The sequence below is a fragment of the Tachyglossus aculeatus genome, chromosome 18 (genome assembly GCF_015852505.1).
Source record: "Tachyglossus aculeatus isolate mTacAcu1 chromosome 18, mTacAcu1.pri, whole genome shotgun sequence".
NCBI lineage: Eukaryota > Metazoa > Chordata > Mammalia > Monotremata > Tachyglossidae > Tachyglossus > Tachyglossus aculeatus.
The window spans coordinates 24,911,156-24,928,267 of record NC_052083.1 but is presented as its reverse complement, the minus strand read 5'-3'; the positions used below and the strand labels follow the sequence as shown (position 1 = coordinate 24,928,267).

General features: G+C 53.6%; 1 protein-coding gene across 1 annotated transcript in view; it reads right to left on the bottom strand.

The window, feature by feature from the left end:
- Positions 1-16,704, bottom strand: part of OCA2 (OCA2 melanosomal transmembrane protein) — a 207,786-nt gene extending 191,082 nt beyond the window's left edge. The window contains exons 1-2 of the mRNA XM_038760386.1: positions 16,640-16,704; positions 1,208-1,472 (exon numbers count right to left, since the gene is read on the bottom strand). Of these exons, the coding sequence (XP_038616314.1) occupies positions 1,208-1,472; positions 16,640-16,691 (317 nt within the window). The 5' untranslated portion in view covers positions 16,692-16,704. The remainder of the gene's footprint in view (positions 1-1,207; positions 1,473-16,639) is intronic.
- Positions 16,705-17,112: the final 408 nt, after the last annotated feature.

Below are 17,112 nucleotides of genomic sequence, written 5' to 3'. Positions count from 1 at the left end.
ACACAGTAAGCACTCAATAAATACGATTGAATGAATGAATGAAAGATAGATGAGATCAAGGTACAATAGACGAGACAACAGATGTAGCCCTAACCTTGACAATTCACTAGGCGTCTTCCATCAGAATTCAAAGCACCTGTTTCACATCCCTCCTACCACATAGAGTAGAGGGAGAGAAACTGAGGCCTGAGGATGTTTAATTACTTGCTCACCATCTCCACTTCCTTGGGGCAGAACTGGAACCAGTATTAGCTCTACAACCAAGTCTGAGCCTCCAAACATCAGGGTCGGACAGCCTGCAGATTCCCACGGCACCTTGCCTTCTGGCCACTGTTAATCCGGCACAGATGGCAGCCTCAGTCGGCTCAAGACGCACTTCTCTGAAGCTGGAGGCCGGAGTGGGAGGGAGACCAAGTTACCCTTGGCATCAGTGGTGAGAAGCCAGACAGGGAAACTGTTTCCCCCAGCCATGAGTTCCTCAGGCTGGGCTATGAGTCCTCACACTTCCCAAGTTCTCATGTCTCTCTCTCTCTCTTTCCCTCTCTCTGCCAAGCTTTCCCTTCCTGCCGTTCTCCCTCCCTCTCTCTCTTTCCCTCTTATTTGTCCTTTCACTCCATCTTTTTTTCATTTTTGATGGCATTTATTAAGCACTTACTATGGGCAAAGCACTGTTCTAAGCGCTGGGGAGGTTACAAGGTAATCAGGTCGTCCCACATGGGGCTCACAGTCTTCATCCCCATTTTACAGATGAGGGAACTGAGGCCCAGAGAAGTGCCCAAAGTCACACAGCTGACAATTGGCGGAGCCGGGATTTGAACCCATGACCTCGGACTCCAAAGCCCGGGCTCTTTCCACTGAACCCCGCTGCCTCTCTCTCTCCCTTTCTCCCTCCCTTTTTCTCTCTGTCACCCTCCCTCTCCCACTCCGATTCTCTCCGTATCTCCATTCTCTTCCCCCTTCTTTCTGTATTTCTCAAACTCCCTCTCTCTCTCTCCACTTCTCGCATCTCTTCCCACCCCTGGTCTCTCTCCCCTCTCCTCCTCCCCCGCCTCAGGGTGGGAGAAAACCAACCTCAACAGGAAGAAGCAGGCTAGGGCTCCAGGCTGGACGTGCCCCAAAGCCTGTTGCCCTGCGGTCTAACTGAGCACGCCATGTGAGGAAAACACAACTGAGTGAACGAGGTGGGCTCTGTCAGGGCTGGCCTCACCTTCCCTGACTGGCCTCTGGTGCCGCATCACACTCTCGCCCGGCTCCTCCGTCAGGGGAGGATTTCCGGGGCTCTCCCTGTCCGGCAGCGATCCCGGGAGACTCCTTCCACTCCGTCGGCGGGCCGTCCGCCGGCCCGGCCCCTGCTCGGCCGTAAGCGTTGGCCTGAGGTGGCCTGGACGTCTGATTCAGTTCCAACTCCAGCCTTTGTGGGATCGGCCCGCCTTTGCTCTCCAGATACATCTTCCCAGGGCTGTAGGTTTCACCTGGAAAGCAGGCGAACAGACGAGAAACAGATTAAATGGACTTCTGGACTCAGCCCTGCCAGCTGCTCTCTGTCCCCACCAGGCCACCATTGCCTTCGAGGGGCACAAAACAGTTTGGACTCCAAGCACTTTGACTCAAAACAGGACTGAACCAAAACCAAATCTTCTCAAGGAGCCGTGCAGCAAGAGTACTGCCCATCCCTCACTATCCTTCCTAAGGTGAGGTTGGGATGTTGACGACACAGTGACGGGGAAGCACCGTGGCCCGGAGGAAAGCATGGGCTGGGTGCCTGAGGATTTGGGTTCTAATCCCAGCTCTGTCGGTTGCCCGCTGCGTGACTTTGGGCAAGTGAGTTAACTACTCGGGGGCCTCAGTTTCCTCAACTGTAAAACGGGGATTCAATACTTCAAGTTTATCTTTGCATGTTTTGACTCTGCCAAGCAAAACTATTTCTCCTCCCTTACTGACAACCAAACCTCTCGCCCTCGCCAGTTGTTCCAAACATTTAACTCCCTCCTCAAGCCCCCTGCTTCCCCACACCTCTTCCATCCCTTCCCCCCAATGACCTTGGTCACCTTCTTTATTAAGAAAATTGACACTATCAGCCATAAGCTCCCCAGCAGTATCTCTAAAGGAGATCTCCTGCCTCTTCTCAAAAGCCACCCTTTCCATCTGTGCATCCAAACCCCTTAACACCTTATCACAACTCTCGTCCCCTACCTTCTTCCCTCACTGACAGCCATCTTCAACTGTTGGTTTTCAAATGGCTTCTTCCCCACTGCTTCCAAACATGCCCACTCATTCATTCGGTCGTATTTTTCGAGCGCTTACTGTGTGCAGAGCACTGTACTAAGCGCTGGGGAAGAACAAGTCAGCAACATATAGAGACGGACCCCACCCGACCATGGGCTCACAAAAAAACCTTCCCTTGAACCCATAGCTCCTTCCAGTTATCCAGTTAGAGAAGCAGCGTGGCACAGTGGAAAGAGCCCGGGCTCTGGAGTCAGAGGTCATGGGTTCAAATCCCAGCTCCGCCAGTTGTCACCTGTGTGACTCTGGGAAAGTCACTTAACTTCTCTGGACCTCAGTTCCCTCATCTGTAAAATGGGGGTGAAGACTGTGAGCTCCCCGTGGGACAACCTGATCACCTTATAACCTCCCCAGCACTTAAAACAGTGCTTTGAACATAGTAAGTGCTTAATAAATGCCATCATCATTATTATTATTATTATTATCACCCCATCTCCCTCCTACCATTCCTCTCCAAACTCCTTGAGCGAGTTGTCTACACCCGCGGTCTCAAATTCCTCTCTTCTATTCCCTCCTTGATCCTTTCTAATCTGGCTTCCATCCCCTTCACTTCGCAGAAATCGCCCTCTCAAAGGTCACCAAAGGTCTCCTTCTTGCCAAAGCCAACGGCCTCTACTCCGATCTCATCCTCCTCGCCCTCTCGGCTGCCTTCGATACTGGACCACCCCCTTCTCCCGGAAACGTTATTCAATCTTGGCTTCACTGACTCTTTCCTCTTCTGGTTCTCCTCTTATCTCCGGCCGTTCATTCTCAGTCTCCTTCGCGAGCTCCTCCTCTGCCTCCCACCCCATAGCTGTGGGTGTCCGTCAAGGTTCAATTCTAGGTCCCCTTCTAGTCTCCATCTACAACCATTCCTCTGGAGAACTCCTTAACTCCGATGGCTTCAACTGCCACCTCTCTGCAGATGCTACCCAAATCCACATTTCTGGCCCTGACCTCTCTCCTCGTCTCCAGTCTCGCATCTCCTCCTGTCTTCAGGATATCTCTCTATATGGTTGTCCAACAGCCACCCAAAATTGTACACGTCCAAAACTGAACTCCTTATCTTCTCACCCAAGCCCTGCCCTCCCTCATGACTTTCCCAAAACTGGAGAAAAAGCACCATCCTCCCTGTCTCACAAGCTCGTAACCTTGGCGTTGGCCTTCATTCATTCATTCAATCGTATTTATTGAGCGCTTACTGTGTGCAGGGCACTGTATTAAGCATCTCTCTCAATCCACCCACAGATTCAATCTGTCACCAAGTCCTGTCAGTTCCACCTTCATAACGTTGCTAAAATCCCCCCTCTCCTCTCCGTCCAATCTGCTACCACACTGATCCGAGCACTTATCCTATCCCGCCTTGATTACCGTATCTGCCTCCTCGCTGATCTTCTGGGTTCCAGTCTTTCCCCACTCCTATCCATACTTCCTCACGCTGCCCAAATAATTTACCAACAAAAACCTTCAGTCCATGTCTCCCCACTCCTCAAGAACCTCCAATGGCTGCCCATCCATCTTTTCAACAGACAAAACCATTGCATCAACCACTGGGTTAAAGCCCTCAATCAGTTTGCTCCATGTTCCCTCACCACAAATCTCCTAGTAGAGCCCAGCCCGCACCCTCCGCTCCTCCAGCTCCAATTTACTCACTTTGACCCGATCTCATCTACCTCGCTGCCGACCCCTTTCCGACATCCTCCCCCAAGCCCGGAACTGCCCCCCATCCGTATACACCCGGCCACCACCATCTCCACCTTCAAAGCATTACTAAGGTTACGTCTTCGGCGTGGCTCAGCGAAAAGAGCCCGGGCTTTGGAGTCAGAGGTCATGGGATCAAATCCCGGCTCCCCCAATTGCCCGCTGTGTGACTTTGGGCAAGTCGCTTCACTTCTCTGGCCCTCAGTTCCCTCATCCGTAAAATGGGGATGAAGACTGTGAACCCCGCGTGGGACAATCTGATCACCTTGTAACCTCCCCAGCGCCTTCTAGAATGTGAGCCCGCTATTGGGTAGGGACCGGCTCTGTATGTTACCAACTCGTACTTCCCAAGCGCTCAGCACAGTGCTCTGCACACAGTAAGCGCTCAATAAATACGATTGAATGAATGAATGCTTTGCATAAGGTAAGCGCTTAATAAATGCCATCATTATTATTATTATTATTCTCTGTGCCTCAGTTACCTCATCTGCAAAATGGGAATGAAGACTGTGAGCCCCCCGTGGGACAACCTGATCACCTTGTAACCTCCCCAGCACTTAGAACAGTGCTTTGCACATAGTAAGCGCTTAACAAATGCCATTATCATTATTATTATTATTATCTTCTCCGAGCGGCTTTTCCCAATTAAGTCCTCTTTTCCCCGGCTCACTTGCTCTTCTGCATCATCTATGCACTTGGATCTGTGTGTGGCCTTTGGACATTTGATATTCGCCCTACCACCAACCCCACAGTACTTATGTTACTTATGTACATACCTGTAAATTATTTATTAAAAATTACTTATTTAATAATAATGGCATTTATTAAGCGCTTACTATGTGCAAAGCACTGTTCCAAGTGCGGGGAAGGTTACAAGGTGATCAGGTTGTCCCACGGGGGCTCACAGTCTTAATCCCCATTTTACAGAGGGGGTAACTGAGGCACAGAGAAGTTAAGTGACTTGTCCAAAGTCACCCAGCTGACAATCGGCGGAGCCAGGATTTGAACCCATGACCTCTGACTCCAATGCCCCTGCTCTTTCCACTGAACCACACTGCTTCTTATACATCATTAATAATAATAATAATAATAATGGCATTTAGCAAGCGCTTACTATGTGCAAGGCACTGTTCTAAGCGCTGGGGAGGTTACAAGATGATCAGGTTGTCCCACAGGGGGCTCACAGTCTTAATCCCCATTTTACAGATGAGGTAACTGAGGCCCAGAGAAGTGACTTGCCCAAAGTCACCCAGCTGACAACTAGCGGAGCTGGGATTTGAACCCATGACCTCTGACTCCAATGCCCGTGCTCTTTCCACTGAGCCACGCTGCTTCTTAGACATTATTTGCATTCATGCCTGTCTCTCCCTCGTTGTGGGTTGGGAACTGTGTATTTTTAGTCTTTCGTATCACATTCTCCCAAGTGTTTAGTACAATGCTCTCAACATAGTAAGTGTTCAATAAATAACACTGATTGATCGATCGAGCCCATCTCTCAGCCCATGTTTCCTAACTCCACAAGAACCTCCGGGGGTCTGCCCGTCCACCTGCGTACTCCTCACCATTGGCTTCAAAGCACTCAGCTACCTTGCCCCCTCCTCCCTTACCTCACTGCTCTCCAGCGCTTAAAACAGTGCTTTGCACATAGTAAGCACTTAACAAATGTCATCATTATCATTATTATTACTACAACTCAGCCTGCCCACTTTTCTCCTCTAAAGCCAACCTCCTCACTGTACCTCAGTCTCATCCACCTCACCGGCGACATTTCGCCCACATTTTGCCTCTGGCCTGGAATATCTGCCCTCTTCATATCTGACATGGAATATCTGCCCTCTTCATATCTGACAGACGATCGTTCTACCTACCTTCTGGGCCATATTGAAGGCACTTCTCCAGGTGGCCTTCCCCAACTACATTTTCATTTCCTCTTCTCCCACCTCCTGTGTGTCGCCCCTGCACTTGAATTTGCACCCTTTATTCATCCCTCCCTTGGCCCCACAGAATTTATGTACATACCTGTAAAGTATTTATTTATTTCAATGTCTGTCTCCCCCTTTAGCCTGTAAACCTGTTGTGGGCAGAGAATGTGACTAACAACAGGGAAGGGGAGGGAAGGGGAGGGGAGGGAAGGGAAGGAAGGAAGGAAGGAAGGAAGGAAGGGAGGGAGGGAGGAAGGAAGGAAGGAAGGAAGGAAGGAAGGAAGGAAGGAAGGAAGGAAGGAGAGAAGCAGCATGGCTCAGAGGAAAGAGCATGGGCTTTGGAGTCAGAGGTCATGGGTTCAAAACCCAGCTATGCCAGTTGGCTGTGTGACTTTGGGCAAATCACTTAACTTCTCTGGGCCTCAGTTACCTCATCTGTAAAATGGGGGTTAAGACTGGGAGCCCCTCATCAGACAACCTGATCACCTTGTAACATCCCCAGTTCGGCGGGGGGGAGAGGAGGGAGGAAGGAAGAAAAGGAAAGGGAAGGGGAGGGAAGGTGGGGGAGGGAGGAAGGAAGGAAGGAAGGGAGGAAGGAAGGAAGGAAGGAAGGAAGGAGAGAAGCAGCATGGCTCAGAGGAAAGAGCACGGGCTTTGGAGTCAGAGGACATGGGTTCAAATCTCAGCCAAGCCAGTTAGCTGTGTGACTTTGGGCAAGTCACTTAACTTCTCTGGGCCTCAGTTACCTCATCTGTAAAATGGGGGTTAAGACTGGGAGCCCCCCCATGAGACAACCTGATCACCTTGTAACCTCCCCAGTTGGGGGGGGGGGGGGGAAAGAAGGGAAGGGAAGAGAGAGAGGGATGGAGGGAGGGAGGGAGGAAGGGAGGGAGGGAGAAAGGGAGGAAAGGAAGGGAGGGAGGAAGGAGGGAGGGAGGGAGATTGAATGGAACGGATGGAAAACGCGGCGCCGCCTGCCGGCACCGGGCCGAGCCAGGAGGGGGCGCTGCCCCGCAGGGGGGGGGGGGGGGGAGGGGCGGGGCCTGCCGCCGGCTCCGGCGCTGACGTCATAGGGCGGGCGGCCCGCCCGGCCCCCTGACCTCCGACCCCGGGACCGAGAGCCCGGCGGAATCGTCTCCGGTCCGCACGGCTCCCGTCAGGCCCCCCGCTCTCTGCATGCAAATGAGATGTAAATGAGACGCCTCCAAGGGGTCGGGCTCCTCATTCAGTCATTCATTCAGTCATTCATTCATTCAGTCCTATTTATGGAGCGCTTACTGTGTGCACAGCACTGGACTGGGCGCTCGGGAAGGCCAAGCCGGTCCCTCCCCAACAACGGGCTCACAGTCTAGACTGTGCTGCCAACTTGTCCTTCCCAAGCGCTTACTCCACAGTAAGCGCTCAATAAATACGACTGGGACTGTATATGTTGCCAATTTGTACTTCCCAAGCGCTTAGTACAGTGCTCTGCACACAGTAAGCGCTCAATAAATACGATTGATGATGACGGTGATGAATGGAAAGAGGGAGACAGACAGCAGAACAAAACATGGAGACGGGTGTCAAAATCGCCAGAACAAATAGAATTAATTGGCCATAAACGGCGGCAGAAGATAAGAATAATAATGGTCCATGGTAAGCGCTTACTGTGTGCCAAGCACTGTTCTAAACGCTGGGGTCGATTCAAGGCGGGGCTCACGGTCTTCACCCCCATTTTACAGATGAGGTGACTGAGGCCCAGAGGGGTCTGGTCAAGGTTGTCCCACGTGGGGCTCACAGTCTTCACCCCCATTTTACAGATGAGGTAACTTGAGGCCCAGAGAATAATAATAATAATAGTTTTGGTATTTGTTAAACACTTCCTATGTTCTAAGCGCTGGGGAGGATACAAAGTGATCAGGTTGCCCCACGTGGGGCTCACAATCTTAAATCCCCATTTTGCAGATGAGGCAACTGAGGCCCAGAGAAGTGAAATGACTTGCCCCAAGTCAGCTGACGAGTGGCAGAGGTGGGATTAGAACTCAGGACCTCTGACTCCCAAGCCCGGGGTCTTTCCACTGAGCCCCGCCGCTTCTCAAATGGAGAGTCGGAGAGGCGAGCTGGAAATTGGCAGAAGGCTTTTCCTGCCGTCCTGGGCTGGGTGAAGCTCCCTTTAATGCTACTAGTTAACCCAAAATGACAGTGGAATTTGCTAAGTGCTCTATACGGGACAAGCACTGTACTAAGCGCTAGCACAGACACCATGCAATATAATAATAATTCATTCAATCGTATTTATTGAGCACTTACTGTGTGCAGAGCACTGTACTAAGCAATTTGTTGAGCGCTTACTATCAATCAATCAATCAATCAATCGTATTTATTGAGTGCTTACTATGTGCACAGCACTGTACTAAGCGCTTGGGAAGTACAAATTGGCAACATATAGAGACAGTCCCTACCCAACAGTGGGCTCACAGTCTAAAAGGGGGAGACAGAGAACAAAACCAAACATACTAACAAAATAAAAGAAATACTAGGTACAAAGCACTGTTCTAAGCACTGGGGGATACAAGGTGATCAGGTTCACAGTCTTCATCCCCGTTTTACAGATGAGGGAACTGAGGCCCAGAGAAGTGAAGCGACTTGCCCAAAGTCACACAGCTGACGACTGGCGGAACCGGGATTTGAACCCACGACCTCTGACTCTTTCCACTGAGCCACGCTGCTTCTCAATCAAAACGCCATTATTAAAAGCACAAAGTCCTGAGACGATATTTCCTCGGGGAGAATTTAGGAACTCGAGGAGCAGACAGCTGCCACGCCACTTGAAAATCAGGGGCAAATTACCGCAAACAGAAAGCGCTTAGTACAGTGCTCTGCACATAGTAAGCGCTCAATAAATACGATTGATGATGAAAGCCGATGGCGAGAAAAAGCCAACTGCTTTCAAACCACGCTGCTCCTGGGGAACTTAATTCCCGCGATCAAAGCCGTTAATCGGCAGCCTTGTTCTCTCAACTGGCTCAGTGGAAAGAGCCCGGGCTTTGGAGTCAGAGGTCATGGGTTCAAATCCCAGCTCTACCAATTGTCAGCTGTGTGACTTTGGGTGAGTCACTTCACTTCTCTAGGCCTCAGTTACCTCATCTGTAAAATAGGGATTAAGACGGTGAGAACCCCTCCCTGTGGGACAACCTGATCATCTTGTAACCTCCCATGCGCTCAGAACAGTGCTTTGCACAAAGTAAGCGCTTAATAGATGCCATCATTATTATTATTATTATTAAAAGTGCCCTGCCGCTGCTTTCATCGTGCCCTTGTACACGCGTGCACACATGCTCTCGAACGTACACCTACACACCTTCTGACACAACTCCACACAGCCACGCTTTCGTTGTGCGCTTGAACACACGTGCACACAAGCTCTCGAACGTACACCTACACACCTTCTGACACAACTCCACACAGCCACGCTTTCGTCGTGCGCTTGTACACACGTGCACACATGCTCTCGAACGTACACCTACACACCTTCTGACACAACCCCACACAGCCACGCTTTCGTCCTGCGCTTGTACACACGTGCACACATGCTCTCGAACGTACACCTACACACCTTCTGACACAACTCCACACAGCCACTCAGCCTCTCCTTCCTCTCCATCCCCGAGAAACCCCTTCCGTATGTGCCCTATTACTTGAGCTCTTAAATAAATATCCATTTCTGCTCACTGAGCCTTGATCTCTCCTGTCTCACCGTGGACTCCTTGCCCATATTTTCCCTCTGGCATCCAATTCCCTTCCCCTTCATCAATCAAAGGTATTTATTGAGTGCTTACTATGTGCAGAGCACTGTACTGAGTGCTTGGGAGAGTACAATACAACAGAATTAGCAGATATGGATGGGTGACTATACATTGACACCTAAGCGCTTAGTACAGTGCTCTGCACACAGTAGGTGCTCCATAAATATGACTGAATGAATGAACGAATCTACTGGCATTGACACCTATCTACTTGTTTTGTGTTTCAGTTCTCTCCCCCCTTCTAGACTGTGAACCCCTTGTTGGGTAGGGACCGTCTCCACATATTGCCGATGTGTACTTCCCAAGCGCTTAGTACAGTGCTCCGCACACAGTAAGCGCTCAGTAAATACGGTTGAACGGAATGGAATTACCCGGGGGCCCAGTTCGTGGTCCCGGGAGAACAGATGATTCCTGAAGCTCCGGCTACACTTTCCAAAACCCAAAGTTTGACTGAAACGTCGGGGAACGCGTCTGCCAACTCTACTGCACCGAACTCTCCCAAGGGTTAAGTAGGGCGCTCTGCACATAGTGAGCGCTCAATAAATACCATCGTTGAAGATGACGAAATGAGCCTCTGTGTCGACGTGGACCGAACGCTCAGGGACACACCGAAAGGCCTCTTACTACGGACTGGCTTCAGTCAGGGCCCAAAAGGATTCCCCCTAGGTCTCCGGGCGGGGAGACTTGTTCTAACACTGTGGTAAACACTGGGTACAGTGCTCCGCACACAGTAAGCGCTCAATAAATACGATTGAATGAATGAATATAATCAGATCAGGCACAGCTCCTAGGACCATGTGGGGAACAGAAACTAAGGGGCAAGGAGAATGGGTATGTAATCCCCATTTTACAAACGAGGAAACTGAGGCAACAAGCATGGGCCTGGAGTCAGAGGGCCTGGATTCTAATCCTGCCTCTGCCACTTACCTGCTGTGAGACCTTGGATAATTCACTTCACTTCTCCAAAGCCTCCGTTTCCTCAACTGTGAAACTGGGGTTCAATACCTGATCTCCTTTCTACTTGAGACCTTGAGCCCCCCATGTGGGTCTCGGACTGCATCAGAGCTTACTGTATCTACCCCAGGGTTTAATACAGCGCTTAGCACATAGTCACCGTTTAACAGACACCATAATTATCATAACAGATGCCTGAAGTCACGCAGTACGTGGTGCAGGTGGGATTGGACCTCTGGTCTCCCGCCTCTCAATCCTGTGCTCTTTCCATGCTGCTTCTATTCATTCCTTCATTCAATCGTATTTATTGAGCGCTTACTGTGTGCAGAGCACTGTACTAAGCGCTTGGGAAGTACAAGTTGGCAACATCTAGAGACGTCCCTATACAACAACAACGGGCTCACAGTCTAGAAGGGGGAGACAGACAACAAAACACGTGGACAGATGTCAAGTCGTCAGAATAAATAGAATTAAAGCTAGGTGCACAAGTCTGCTGTGTGACCCTGGGCAAGTCACTTCACTTCTCGGGGGCCTCAGTTACCTCATCTGTAAAATGGAGATGCAGACTGTGAAGCCCCCGTGGGACAACCTGATCACCCTGTATCCCCCCCAGCGCTTAGAACAGTGCTTTCCACATAGTAAGCGCTTAACAAATGCCATTATTATTATTATTATTATTATTATTATTATTATTATTATTCCCCAAGTGCTGTAGCCGGGAACGGGTTCCTCTCTCGAAATGTTTTGTCCAAACCTCTCCACCTGCACCCAACAGTCTCGTTCGGTGACACAGTCGGCCTTTTAAGATTCAAACACCTGCTCCACAGTGTAGACACGCAGCTCAGAATTGTTGGCTAAAAACCGCATACTTACTAGTTTGTACATATTTATTACTCTATTTATTTATTTATTTTACTTGTACATATCTATTCTATTTATTTTATTTCGTTAGTATGTTTGGTTTTGTTCTCTGTCTCCCCCTTTTAGACTGTGAGCCCACTGTTGGGTAGGGACCGTCTCTATTTGTTGCCAATGTGTACTTCCCAAGCGCTTAGTACAGTGCTCTGCACGTAGTAAGCGCTCAATAAATACGATTGATTGATTGATTGCAAAGTAGCTCAGCATTGTTGGCTAAAAACCGCTTACTTACTATGTATATGTTTGTACATATTTGTTACTCTATTTATTTATTTATTTTACTTGTACATATCTATTCTATTTATTGTATTTCGTTAGTATGTTTGGTTTTGTTCTCTGTCTCCCCCTTTTAGACTGTGAGCCCACTGTTGGGTAGGGACCGTCTCTATATGTTGCCAATGTGTACTCCCAAGCGCTTAGTACAGTGCTCTGCACATAGTAAGCGCTCAATAAATACGATTGATTGATTGATTGCAAAGCAGCTCAGAATTGTTGGCTAAAAACTGCTTACTTACTATGTATATGTTTGTACATATTTATTACTCTATTCATTTATTTATTTATTTATTTTACTTATACATATCTATTCTATTTATTTTATTTTGTTAGTATGTTTGGTTTTGTTCTCTGTCTCCCCCTTTTAGACTGTGAGCCCACTGTTGGGTAGGGACCGTCTCTAGATGTTGCCAATGTGTACTTCCCAAGCGCTTAGTACAGTGCTCTGCACATAGTAAGCGCTCAATAAATACGATTGATTGATTGATTGATTGCAAAGCAGCTCAGAATTGTTGGCTAAAAACCGCTTACTTACTATGTATATGTTTGTACATATTTGTTACTCTATTTATTTATTTATTTTACTTGTACATATCTATTCTATTTATTTTATTTCGTTAGTATGTTTGGTTTTGTTCTCTGTCTCCCCCTTTTAGACTGTGAGCCCACTGTTGGGTAGGGACCGTCTCTATATGTTGCCAATGTGTACTTCCCAAGCGCTTAGTACAGTGCTCTGCACATAGTAAGCGCTCGATAAATACGATTGATTGATTGATTGATTGCAAAGCAGCTCAGAATTGTTGGCTAAAAACCGCCCGCTGCTATTTCCCAGGGTCAGTTATTTTCCCGGATCTTTTTGTTGTTGTTTATTAAGCGCTTACTACGTGCCAAGCAGCTCAGAATTGTTTGCTACAATCCGCCCGGTGCTATTTCCCAGGGTCAGTCATTTTCCCGGTCCTTTTTTTTGTTGCTTATTAAGCATCAACATCATCATCAATCGTATTTATTGAGCGCTTACTGTGTGCAGAGCACTGTACTAAGCGCTTGGGAAGTACAAATTGGCAACATCTAGAGACAGTCCCTACCCAACAGTGGGCTCACAGTCTAAAAGCGCTTACTATGTGCAAAGCAGCTATTTCCCAGGATCAGTTATTTTCCCGGTCCTTTTTTTTTTTTGGTATTTATTAAGCGCTTACTATGTGCAAAGCACTGTTCTAAGCGCTGGGTCCTTGAAAGGGCATCTCTGAAAGCGACTATTCATCCCCATCTCCATCCCCCCATCTTACCTCCTTCCCTTCCCCACAGCACCTGTATATATGTATATTTGTTTGTACATATTTATTACTCTATTTATTTTACTTGTACATATCTATTCTATTTATTTTATTTTGTTAATATGTTTGGTTTTGTTCTCTGTCTCCCCCTTCTAGACTGTGGGCCCACTGTTGGGTAGGGACTGTCTCTATATGTTGCCAACTTGGACTTCCCAAGCGCTTAGTACAGTGCTCTGCACCCAGTAAGCACTCAATCAATACGATTGATTGATTGATTGATTGATTGATTGTTACTCGGTTGAACCGCTTACAAGGTGACTCGGGAACCGAGGTGCCGCCTCGCCCTTCCCCAGCGCTTAGTCCAGTGCTGTGCACACAGTAGTAGGCGCTCAATAAATACGGTTGGCTGGATGAATGAATGAAGGAGCGAGGTGCGGAGGGTGTGTTGAGCCCCGTTGGGCCCCGCGGCGCTAATCACCTGGGTGCCCCCCCGCAAACCCCCCCCTTCACCCGGGGCGGGAGGTGCGGGATCCCCCCCCTCCCGTGCACCCTGAGCGGGAGCTGCGGGATCCCCCCTCCCCGTGCACCCTGGGGGGGGAACTGCGGGATCCCTCCGTGCACGCTGAGCGGGAAATGCGGGATCCCCCCGAGCACGCTGAGCGGGAAATGCGGGACCCACCCCCCCGTGCACCGAGCGGGAGCTGGGAGAGCCCCCCGTGCACCCCGGGCGGGACCTGCGGGATTCCCCCCCCCCCGTGCACCCTGGGCGGGAGGTGCAAATCCGTCCGTGCTCCCTGAGCGGGAGGTGCGGGATTTCCCCCCCCCCCGTGCACCGTGAGCGGGAGCTGCGGGATCCCCCTCCCCCGTGCACCCTGAGCGGGAGCTGCGGGATCCCCCCCCCCGTGCACCCTGAGCGGGAGGTGCGGGATCCCCCCCCCGTGCACCCTGAGCGGGAGGTGCGGGATCCCCCCCCCCTCCCGTGCACCCTGAGCGGGAGCAGCGGGATCCCTCCGTGCACCCTGGGGTGGAAACTGCGGGATCCCCCCGTGCACGCTGGGCGGGAAATGCGGGAACCACCCTCCCGTGCAACGAGATGGGAGCTGGGAGAGCCCCCCGTGCAACCTGGGCGGGAGCTGCAAATCCCTCCGTGCTCCCTGAGCGGGAGGTGCGGGATTTCCCCCCCACCCCGTGCACCCTGAGCGGGAGCTGCGGGATTCCCCCCCCCCGTGCACCCTGGGGTGGGAACTGCGGCATCCCCCCGTGCACGCTGAGCGGGAAATGCGGGAACCACCCCACCGTGCAACGAGATGGGAGCTGGAAGAGCCCCCCGTGCACCCCGTGCACCCTGGGCGGGACCTGCGGGATTCCCCCCGTGCACCCTGGGCGGGAGGTGCGGGATCCCCCCCCCCCCACCGTGCACCCTGAGCGGGGGCTGCGGTTTCCCTCCTCCGTGCGCCCTGGGTGACAGCTGGGAGAGCCCAACGGGCACCTTGGGCGGGACACACGGGCACACACACACACACACACACACACACACACACACACACACACACACCGTGCACCGAGTGGGAGCTGCGGGATCCGCCCGTGCCCCCTGAGCGGGAGCTGCGGGATCTCCCCCCCCCCCCCCCCCCCGCGTACCCTAAGCGGCAGCTCGGTCTTCGCCCGTAGACCCCGGGTGAGAGCTGGGAGAACCCCCGCCCCCCCGTGCCCCCTGAGCGGGAGCTGCGGGATCAATCCCCCCGGGCACCCCGGCGGGGGATGCGGTCTGTCTCCCTCCCTCCCTCCCCCCGTGCACCCTGGGCGGGAGCTGCGGGATCCCCCCCCTCCCCCCCGTGCACCCTGAGCGGGAGCTCGGCTCCCCCCGTGCACCCTGAGCAAGACCTGCGGGATTCCCCCCGTGCACCCTGAGCGGGAGCTCGGCTCCCCCCGTGCACCCTGAGCAAGACCTGCGGGATTCCCCCCGTGCACCCTGAGCGGGAGCTCGGCTCCCCCCGTGCACCCTGAGCGGGAGCTGCGGGATCCCCCTCCCCGTACACCCTGGGTGACAACTGCCGTCTCCCCCCGTGCACCCGGAGCGGGAGCTGCGGGATCCCCCCCCCCCCCCGTGCACTGAGTGGGTGCTGCGGGATCCCCCCCCCCCCGTGCACCCCGAGCGGGAGCTGCGGGATCCCCCCCCCCCCGTGCACCCAGAGCGGGAGCTGCGGATCCCCCTCCGTGCACCCTGAGCGTGAGGTGCGGGATCCCCCCGTGCACCCTGAGCGAGAGGTGCGGGATCCCCCCGTGCACCCTGGACGGGTCCTGCGGTCTCCCCTCGTGCACCGAGTGGGAGCTGCGGGATCCCCCCCGTGCACCTGCGGGATCGCCCCCGTGCACCCTGAGCGGGAGGTGCGGGATCCCCCCCCCGTGCACCCTGGACGGGAGCTGCGGGACCCCCCCCCCCCCCGCCCCCGTGCACCCTGGGGGAGAACTGAGAGCCCTCCGTGCACCCTGAGCGGGAGTTGCGGGATCCCCCCGTGCACCCCGAGCGGGAGGTGCGGGATTCCCCCCCCCGTGCACCCTGAGTGGGGGCTGCGGGATCCCTCCGTGCACCCCGTGCGGGCGGTGCGGGATCCCCCCGTGCACCCTGAGCGAGAGGAACGGGATCCCTTCGTGCACCCTGGACGGGTCCTGCGGTGTCCCCTCGTGCACCGAGTGGGAGCTGCGGGATCCCCCCCGTGCACCCTGAGCGGGAGGTGCGGGATCCCCCCGTGCACCCCGAGCAGGAGCTGCGGATCCCCCTCCGTGCACCCTGAGCGGGAGGTGCGGGATCCCCCCCGTGTACCCTGAGCGAGAGGTGCGGGATCCCCCCGTGCACCCCGAGCAGGAGCTGCGGATCCCCCTCCGTGCACCCTGAGCGTGAGGTGCGGGATCCCCCCGTGCACCCTGAGCGAGCGGTGCGGGATCCCCCCGTGCACCCTGAGCGAGCGGTGCGGGATCCCTTCGGTGCAGGGTCCCTGGACGGGTCCTGCGGTCTCCCCTCGTGCACCGAGCGGGAGCTGCGGGATCCCCCCGTGCACCCGGAGCGTGGGGTGCGGGATCCCCCCCGTGCACCCTGGACGGGAGCTGCGGGACCCCCCCCCCGCCCCCGTGCACCCTGGGGGAGAACTGAGAGCCCCCCGTGCACCCCGGGCGGGAGCTGCGGGATCCCCCCGTGCACCCCGAGCGGGAGTTGCGAGATCCCCCCGTGCACCCCGAGCGGGAGTTGCGGGATCCCCCCGTGCACCCCGAGCGGGAGGTGCGGGATCCCCCCGTGCACCCCGAGCGGGAGTTACGGGATCCCCCCGTGCACCCCGTGCACGAGGTGCGGGATCGCCCCCGTGCACCCCGAGCGGGAGCTGAGGGCCCTCCGTGCACTCCGAGCGGGAGGTGCGGGATCCCCCCCCCCCCCGTGCACCCCGAGCGGGAGCTGCGGGATCCCCCCCCCCCCGTGCACCCCGGGCGGGAGCTGCGGGAATCCCCCCGTGCAGCCTTTGCGGGAGCCGGAATTCCCAAACTAGGCACTCACGTGATTCCCAGGGTTGCGGGCCGGGGCTCCTCGGCCCAATCTCCGGCTTCATTCAGGCCGATCGGTGCGGGGCGGGGGGCCAGGGACGGGAAAATCATCTGGGAGGCGCCCCCCCCCCGCAACTCCGCCCCCGGCCCCTGCTGATCGCCCGGGAATCCAGGCCCCCCCCGCCCCCCCCCCCGGCATCCCAGCGGGACATCGAGGTTGTAGGCGCAGGTCCAACACAGCCCTGCTCCGACTCTTAAAATAATAATGATAATGGCATTTCTTAAACCCTTAACTATGTGCAAAGCACTGTTCTGAGCGCTGGGGATAGTAAGCGCTTATCAAACGCCATCATTATTATTATTATTGTTATTATTATCTACTGATTCTGCTCCCTGAGCGAACTTGCTGATCCTGAAGAGGGATCCATGGGTGCTGTAAGGATGGGCTTTGCTATTATCATTATTATTATTATTATTATTATTATT